Source organism: Zea mays, chromosome 7, assembly GCF_902167145.1.
Source record: "Zea mays cultivar B73 chromosome 7, Zm-B73-REFERENCE-NAM-5.0, whole genome shotgun sequence".
NCBI lineage: Eukaryota > Viridiplantae > Streptophyta > Magnoliopsida > Poales > Poaceae > Zea > Zea mays.
In genome coordinates, this window is record NC_050102.1 from 141,091,841 (window position 1) to 141,101,398 (window position 9,558).

The window sequence follows — 9,558 nt, forward strand, 5'->3', positions numbered from 1 at the left end:
GAATTTCTTGTGAACCTGAATTCGGATCAACCTTATGTTGCTTTACTGGATGAATTGAACAATTCAAAAATAGAAATGTTGTAACGCTTTCCATATATCTATTGTTTTAAGTAAAGATTTAGAAACTACTGGATTTTTTTAAAATATATATATATATTAAAGACATGAAAGGATGAGAAGAAGTTTGAGCTTGACATCACATATCACATTCTCCCAACACACATACAACACAGGCTCTGCTTCAGTAGAAATAGAGTTCAGTAGTCATTTAAGCAAACTGACTAACCAACACAGGCTCTACTTCAGTAGAAAAGCAAAGAGCACACGACCCAAACAAATGGTACCATCGAAGCGATGATACAAAACAATGAGCAGCAGCGAGCCTCAACCTGACAACAGCTTCTTGACAGGGGATTGAAGCGTGACGGAGCCGAGCTTGGGCTTGGAGTACTTCCTGTACACCGCCTTCTGCTTGCTTTCCGGAGCCAGGGTATGGAAGCTGATAAGCCGCCTAGCGCAGTCCCTGTGGTTACGGTTAAAAGCATCATCCTCAGCAACCAACAAGTTACTCCTAGCCAAAGAATTGAAAAGTAATCTACATTGTTTTCAGCACACAGGATTGTTTTTTTTGGGCATGATCATTCAGTTAATACTTGACAGAAATGGTTTGGTTGCAATAGCATGTCAAAATCACATTTTTTATTCCAGAGGCCCCTGATAACATGAAGAAAGCTAACTCATCAGTCAATGATTCGCGCTAGAACTGGATTTCGAAGGCAAGAGAGATAGTCATCGAAGGACGTACAGTAACTGTGGCTCAGCTAGGCCAGTGTGATGTTCCAGAATATCAGTCCATGGTGGATTCATCCCAAGTGTAGACCTGGCAGCATAGACGGCAGCGACTGCGGTCACCGATGAAGGGTAAACCAGCATCGCGTAATGGACCAATGCCAGCTCGGAGTAGAAGAATGCCATGTTCTCAAGCTGCACCAAAAGCACCGAAGAAAATTTCAATATCTAAATGTGTGGTGTGGTGCTAAAACAACATTACTTGGACAACTATACCTCTGTGTCACACATTGCGGCTTTCAGGTACCTAACAATGAACATGTACATTGTTGGAACCGTCAGGTTCCAATGGAGCCTGTCCAGGATGGCCTTTTCCTTGGTCAGAACCTGGTCTCTGGTAAATGCGTTGTCACAGAGGCACATCAAGTCCTTAACCTGTAAAATATCGCTGCTTGTTGTGAAAGCTAATCGAAGAATGGACTATAGCATGTTTTAGAAACAAAATCAGCCAGCCTACCAGTGGAGCCCATATCTCTTCGTACTTGCTTGCTATCAGCATGGCACTTATGCCGACGAGCTGTAGCTCCTTTCTTGGTACACTCTCCATAGATAAGTACTGGTCGATGATGTAGACGGTCAAGTAAAGTGTCTCTGGCATTAGAGTAAGCCTGTACTGTACCTCGATAATCCAGTCGATAAGGATAGCTCTCATTCTCTCACTGATTTCAGCCTGTGAGCTCATGTAGCTGCTGAGAGGAAGGCAGGTGCCCTGCACAAGCAAAACATGCCACAGATCAACAATCATCAGAAATGGTCACTTCGACAATCCACTGAATCAGCAATTGCAGCATGATAAAAATTACCGCTTGGAATTTTTACCTCAGTGCTCTTGTAGAATTTGTAAATGTCCTCAACATATTCAACGACTGCCAGCTCATTGCAAGAATCAGGTGCATCAATGTCATATGGATCCTTCTTCTTCGGGGTGGTAATCCCATCAGAGGCCTTTGTAAACACACACAACACACAAAAAGGGTACACGGGCATTCTTAGAATAAAAAAGAAAGAGACAACCTTAACCTTAGAATTTTGCTTGTGTTCATACCTGCTGCATTTTGTCAAATTGTCAAAAAGTGTTGGCACCCTCCTACAGACTCTCTGACCTCCAGGCAATTTGCCTTTCTTCTCCTTCTCGGAATCTGGAATGGTCACAATGACTTCAGGCTTCACCTTGCATTCCTTCAGCTTTACTGCCTTCCCGTTCCTGTTAAACACAGCATCTAGAGGCTTCTGACGATTTGCAGGAGCAGCACGGTCATTGATCATAAGATTCGTAACGTCGGCAAGGGGTCGCATGCCTCTTGCTGCTGCCTGAGGAACAAGTGGCTTCTTGTTGCCAACGTTGAGTGGTTTATGACTGGTTGCCGCTGCCGCAACCGCTTGCTTCTGATGGTTCACAAGAGAAGGCCGACCATTCATAAGATTGCCAACGTCGACAAGTGCCCTACGGCCTCTTGCCGCCGCTGGCTGTGGAAATGTATCCATTGGCTTCCTGACCAGTCTGGCGGCATCTGATCAAGTTGAATTTTTAGAAGACGAACATAGGTGCATTAGCAGAGAAAATCCCAATACCAAAATCACATGAAGGACCATGCAACATCAAATATTCAAACCTTTATTATGAGTGCTACTTATGGAATAACAATCTAAAGGTACACCAGATAAATTTTTTTGCAGAACTGAGATTACAGTACTGACGATCACAGAAATGACAATCTGAATGATCTTTATTTGCTTAATAAAGATCATGGAGTCGTCAGCTTTCAGGTTCAGGATTAGTGAATAGTTAGTGTTTGTACAGATGAAGGTTTCTTATGGAGTACATGCTAGCAATGCAGAGATGATGGTTCCACGCATTGTCGTTGGTGCTAATAATCTGCATAGTATTTTGGAGTAATACGACCTGTACATGCATGTCGCTAGACCTTTAGATTTGCTTGTACCTGAAACTGAAACTCATAGGTGCGCACTGCGTGAGCTCCTCCCCCGCGTCGTTCCCGCAGGCGGCTCGGGGTGCCCTCGCCGCGCCGCCGCCGGGCGTCCTCCCTCCTCCCCCCTTTGCCTCGCCGTTGTCCGAGCTGGGGGCCAGAAGCCCGGCACCAGCAAGGTGGGCGGCGGCAGGATATCTCGGTCGGGAGGCGGCTGCCATGCGGGAGGTGGCGGCGCTCTTAACAAAAAGGAGACAATGTTAGCGGGTTTACATTATCACCAATAGATTTTCAATAAATATGGTATTTATTTTTTTTATCAGCCCAAAAATATGCGATATGATTTGCCTGCCAACCAGTCAACCCAGTAGCTTGCAATATTTAAAACTCTGTTTGTTGTAAAATTTGGGACTGTGTTTACCAATGGAGTTTGGTATTCACTCAAAGTTATGTTTTTTATGGTGACACTCAAAATTAGGTTATGTGTAGGTTTTTAATGTTAACTTGTTTGGAAAGAATCTATATGGTTTTCTTGCAAATCGACAGTTCTTTCCCCAAATTTTGGTCTAAAGAAACCACATCACCGATAGAATTCAGATCCCATTTATCGGTCACCTCCAATGAATGTTTTCTATAATTAAGAAAGGAGGCCGAACATGGGCCATATATGCTTTGTGTGTAGAGGCTGTGATATTGTCTTTTTACTCCTATCTAAGAAAGGACACTGATTGTGTTACTCAGAGAATGGAGCTTCATCATGTAATGGGGGGAGGAATGGAATTTCACCTTTTTGAACTTGCTGGCATTGCAAGAACATTGCGCTGTTCCAAGACTTGGCATAGCTTGCTCGGTGAAATGCGTGGATCCACTCCGAGTAGGAGAGCACTCTGTCGTGGATCGCGAACCAGCGTGACTGCCACCCCTTGCCGATGTTTGTCCACTTGTACAGCACCTCTGTGACTGTCGGTGCCTCCCTCATGTCCTCAGTCGATGTGGTCATGTGGAGCGGTCGCTGGCCACTCCCCGGCAAGGCAGCAGGGTAGGTTATTTTAAATTAAAAAAATACAAAACCAAGGAAACAATATATTGAGGTGGTCAAACAAAGGCGGCTTAACATGTAGACCATGGGCCAATATATCATAAATGAGTCAAAGGATGATCTTCAAGCCCTACAGAGGACTGGAAAAATCACATGGGAACAAATCATAGTATCCAATCTAAGCCCTATTAGCAAAATCAATATTGTTACCAGTCCTCATATTGTTTGTTCAGTCATATGTCATTCTACATATTATTAGTGCTAGATATTAGAAGCTCCTACTAAGCCTGTACGGTTGTATTGATACAACTTTATTGCTTTCTCTGCATTTTCAGTTTATGAAAATATTGGATGGTTTTAGCCATTTGGTCTACATAGCAAATATACTCCTACCGTTTAGTTTCATGTGTGGTACCGGGGTAAGGACAATGCATAAATGAAATATAAGGGAAGTCCTTTTATTAATATATACAGTTTGTCGTACACAATTTAGTTCCAGAAATGCAAGAAATAAAATATCTAAAAGAAAGCCCAAAACACAATGAATTCAGTGGCCCAATCTGCATCCCAAAAAATATGGATGTTACTGTGTATACTCAATTTTGTTTTTCAGTTTCAACTAATGTATTTCCCATTCAGATAATCAAGCCATATAACAATTTTCACCAAAAATGAAATATTTAGTCAGAGTTGTACCCTTCAGAAGAAGCTTTTGCTATAACTAAAAAAAAGGTCAGCACAACTTTCACCATATAACAATTTCCTTTGTCAAGTACAAATATATTTGAACATCGACCAATGGCCAAACAAAGGAGTTAGTGTTGCTCATCTTATGTCACAACTAACATTATGTCATTCATTTACAATCTGCGCATATATGTTGTACGCACTGCTCATGTAAACATAAGGGCAATTACCACTTAGCCATGATATACACAGCGACATGATTCATAAATGCTTAAACTTAGCAAGACATGATATACAGAGCGACATGATGCATGGAAATTGATGTTTAAGGACTAACTTCTTTAATAGGATTGGCTGACAAAGGCATGGGAAGTTCTGATGGAAGTGGGTAATCCATCATGGCCAGATAATCGAATGAATAGTCGTAACATGTAATTTGGCACACAAGTTAGAAGTAGCTTTATAACACAATGGTCAGTAATCAAATGAAGGTCAAAGAAAACATGTAGTACTATGCATTATATGAAAGTATAATAATGGCAAACAGAGGGAGGGATCTGATCAGCTTATTAACCCATATCACCAGCTAAAATGCAAACATAAATAGCTAACAAAATGTATACAGTTGGAGGCCAACAATATTAGTTACTCCGGCATGCAGTTACCTCTGTGAATATCAGAACATCTGGATCTCTTCTTAGTCAGTAGCAAAAAAGGAAAACAACCATTTCACTTCCCAGCGATATGTTTCTTTTATCTAGTGTCAAATTTCTTATGTGAAAAGTTAATCTGTCTTCCATGCAGAAGCAAGGCAAATTTTCAAAGATTCTTGTTCGGTTCAGATCTACAGTATCCAGGCCTGTATTCCAAAAGATACAGCTATACTTTGGAATCATGAATTTGTGCAGGCAGAGGAGCTTTTCAACCAGCCTTTTGATTATGAGAACTGTTTGAGAGATAATAGGTATTGTTCTCTTAGCCCATTTGGTTTTCTCCAAGTCTAAGGCATGCCCACGAAGGAATTGTAAGCAAAGACATAACCAGATGAGAATATACATAACCAAACACACATATAGATGGAGATAGATTTATATATAAAATAGTGAAATTTGTCAAAGATAATACCTTGATGCAAACCTGTGTTCATATGCATGTATATTTATGCAACTTTTATCCCTGATCAGTATTCTCAATTTCGTCACTTCACAATCATGCACAGGTTTTGTGGTGTTTTGAATTCTTTTGTCAAGCGAACATCCAATGGAAAGCATGTGAGTTCATTGCCACCAAAGCCCTTGAATAGTGCTGCAGCCGCCGCATAGTCTAAGCCTAGTGTTACTCCAAAGGAGCAGTTTGTTACTGCTCGGCGGCAAGATTTGCCTGTAAGTTCAAAGCAGGGAGCAGACACTAAGTTCGAGAAGGATAATTCCACAATATTAGATAAGGCTGGCAATGGTCCTGTTGTCAAAGAACAATCAGTTGATGCCTATGCAAGCAAAAGTAAAGCTCAAAATGGAAAGGCCATTCCTAGTAATGGTGGATCGCTGGCTAACATGTGGGGTCGTGCATCAGCAAAACCTATGCCTCCAAGTACCAGTAATTCTACAGCTGTAGCAAGTGTTGCAGGTATTATCTCACAAATGTTCATATTCAAATTCTTTGTGCTTTACTTTCTCGTCTATAACTCTCAGCACACATCTAGTCCTGTATATCAACCCTTTACAAGCATGCTAATATAGAACTAATGTTGTTAGTATTTTTAGCTACTGCTGATGCACAAATTTGTGTGAAGGAAGAAGCAGATGGAAATAGCAGCGATGATGAACATGGGATAAAGTACAAGAGGGGATCCACTAATGCAAATAACAGAAAGAGAACAGTGGTATTTGATTATTCGGATGATGAGGAAGATGACAATATTGTAAGCATTGCATCTCCTGAGCTACCAAAACAGCATACCCCAGACCTTGTTGTTGGAATTGCTACTATATCGGTAACCAAAAGCCCAATGATCAAAGTTGTTAGCTTGCTGTTCGTAATCTACCATTACGCAACAGTAGAGGAAATTGGATCAATACCATTCAGTGAGCCACTAACACACATCATAATAGCATTCAAATGTGTATACAAATCTTTAGTAACCTGTCCAAACTAACTGAATGCTTGTCTTAGTTTCACGTCAAGACCTAACCAAAGAACACTAATAAACATAAAATGGAAGGCTGTTGGTATATTAGAGGAAACAAGACAACAAAAACTCACCACCAATGAATAGCCTGGTGGACATGAGGAGCTTTGAACACTGAAGGAGACAAGCTACCAGTGGCCCTAAACCTAACTCAGAAGACCACCAAGCCTGCCTAAGGCCGCCATTTTGAACACTAAACCTGCACATACAAGATGATTTGATCAGTGTTAAGATACATTGAGATACAGAAGCATTTGTTATTGTTCTATGCTATGGTTAGCACCTTTTAAAGGTTAAGATTATTTACATAACTATATTTTTATCTTCATCAATAAAGATAAAATCCATAAAAATATTTCGTGATAGTTTGCTTTTCATGGCAGAGTATATATTTTTAAGGTATGTAAATAATCTTAACCCTTAAAGGATGCTAACAAGAGCATTAAACGACAATTAATGCTTCTGCACCTCAATGTATCTTATCATAACATGTTTACTCTATAACAACGTACGAGCATACACTTAATAATGGATGATGACACAATTATTGACCAAGTTGAGTTGATCGAATGATAAATATGCAAATCTGCTTACATGAAGCATGTGGCATTAAAAACAACAAATAACTATAAGTCTGGCCTTTCGCTCATTTGAAGCATGTCGTGCATTAACCCCAAGTAGAAGATATTCTGTTGTTCTAGCTAAAAGAATGCTCTAAGATGCAGCACCCTTGCCCTTCTTCCTCTGGAGCTTATTCATGTAGAACTCGACCACATTACCCTCAAAGATGTAGCTGACCAATAAAAGAAAATGCCATTGTAGGTTAGCCTCAAGGATGTAGCTCACCAATAAAAGGGAATGCCCAACAACTGTCAGGATAATTCATGTGTAAACTGTAAGCTACTTAAGCGAGGTGAAATGGTCCTATTTGTGACATAATGCATAGATGCAACTCAACATATCTCCTACTGTCCACTTCTGGCTTTCTTTCATCCGTAATATAAGATCGACGGGCATAAATATCTTAATTCCATATGCTAATGCCATATGGCATGGACCAAAACACAAAATGAGAATTAATGTCTAAGACATGACACAAGAAATCTAGTATTCCTTACCCATCAGCTCGGCCACAGTCCAGGGCTGGAAGAAACGCAAGCCAACAATCTCCCACTACCAAATTGCTCTTCAATATGAGTGTCAAGTGCACGACCCTGCTGGCGCTTCTCAATCTTCCTCTGCACATGGTTGCTCTTCTTTGTTTCCTCGGATATAGCCTCACCCTCTTATCCCTACACAAACAATAAATGGTCAGTTATAGGAAACATCAATTGAGCTATAGAAAGAAAATTTTAATTTAACTATTGTTTTCCCTACAAAAAACATCATGAGATAATGATTGCAAAAATTAAAAGTAGCTAATGAAATACAACATGTTGATCATTGAGAAGGAAGAGATCATTGAAAAACCACAAGACAAATAAGTGCACATGTTAAAAACACTGCAGTAGTAAGATATCTAGCAAGCAACTATTCACCAAATACAACAATCCATAAACTATAAAGTCAACCCATTATAAGGGCAAACATCAATTAAACCTTAAATTGCATGAATATACCTTAGCTGCATCCTTGTTGGCAACATGCATCTTCCTACCGATGTCCACTCTGTAGTGGGTGATGTACCACTGCTTGAAGGGAGCAACATCGACTTGTACAATGGCACTCGTCACAAGAGTATGAAAAAATTTAATAACTTTGTAACTATATAAAAATTCCTAACAAACTAAAATTCAATAAGTTTAAGACAACTTTGGTTGCATGAACACATAAAATAAATTTAAAAATGAACATTTAGTTAGAATAGACAAAAAAGCAGATCTATGATGGCACATAACCAAAAAATAGATGAATTTAGGAAGAATAAGAAGCAAGTGATTTCAGATGGTGAAATCTAGACTTTTGGAGTGGTCGACGAGCCTAAAGAATAGATGAATCACTATTGTTGAGGAAAGAAAAATGAAATAGAGGTGATCCTTATCCCAGCCAATCAAAATAAATTTGACATTGTTTCATACTACAGATTCAAACATTCAATTACATATAAGGAGTTTAATTAACTCAAATTTGGTACCCCAAGAGTTCAATTAAGGAAGAATATACTGGCAGGAGGATTGCGGATCTCACCTCGACACTAACAAAAAAAATCAAATTAGAAAGCAACAAAAGCTACCGACAACTTTTGAAGTGTCTTTTCATGATCTTCATTGTATTTTTTAGAGCAGTAGAATTCAGGAATAATGGTATTTTTATATGGATTAAATACTATCAAAAAATGCACATATGTATCAACGCTAATTTATAACCCACTCCCAACATTCGTGGTAAGTAACTCCAGATGTATAGCTAATCATCATTGGCTCACGTACGGATTAAATGCTAGTGCAATGTTGTAAAGAAACGACCTAGAGCAAACAATGCTAAAGAACAGAAAATACCTAACAACGTAAATAAAAGGCAGAATTGAAGTGTAATTGCAATATCATCTGAAAAGAATGTACTTCTCACTCACAGTGCTAACAATGTGTCCAAAGGTGTCCTAAGAGTGGTCGAGGTTTCGTCATCAGATACTACAAATAAAAATTAGTCGCTCAGCAAAAGTCAACCTCGGATCAAGTGTTGGATTATGCATCGGTTTATCTTCACTATCCAAAATCAAATTACAGAGCAGAAAAAACAACTAAAATCAAATTATGGAGCAGGGAAAAACAATGAAACAAGATTGGAGGGGCCTGTAGTTATTCAGTGGTGGCAATTGGGTACCTCACGCTTGGAGGATGGCGCAAACTTGAACCAGCGGAGCGTGG

At 39.7% G+C, this 9,558-nt stretch overlaps 1 protein-coding gene, 1 non-coding gene and 1 pseudogene across 2 annotated transcripts; 1 reads left to right on the forward strand and 2 right to left on the reverse strand.

Annotated features, from left to right (window-relative positions):
• Positions 1-384: 384 nt before the first annotated feature.
• On the reverse strand, positions 385-2,355 carry LOC103634233 (cyclin-B1-3). Its single transcript, XM_023300700.2, has 6 exons — positions 1,895-2,355; positions 1,669-1,795; positions 1,307-1,558; positions 1,066-1,224; positions 806-984; positions 385-523 (listed from the first exon to the last, which is right to left on the reverse strand). The coding sequence occupies exons 1-6, from the start codon at positions 2,332-2,334 to the stop codon at positions 385-387; spliced, it is 1,296 nt and encodes a 431-aa protein (XP_023156468.2). The 5' UTR covers positions 2,335-2,355.
• Positions 2,356-5,291: 2,936 nt separating this feature from the next.
• Positions 5,292-6,693, forward strand: LOC118473034 (uncharacterized; annotated as a pseudogene).
• A 2,536-nt stretch (positions 6,694-9,229) lies between these two features.
• LOC111589848 (small nucleolar RNA snoR31/Z110/Z27) lies at positions 9,230-9,323 on the reverse strand. The gene has a single exon (XR_004851680.1). It is a non-coding gene; the product is annotated as a small nucleolar RNA snoR31/Z110/Z27 (small nucleolar RNA).
• Between the last annotated feature and the right edge of the window lie 235 nt (positions 9,324-9,558).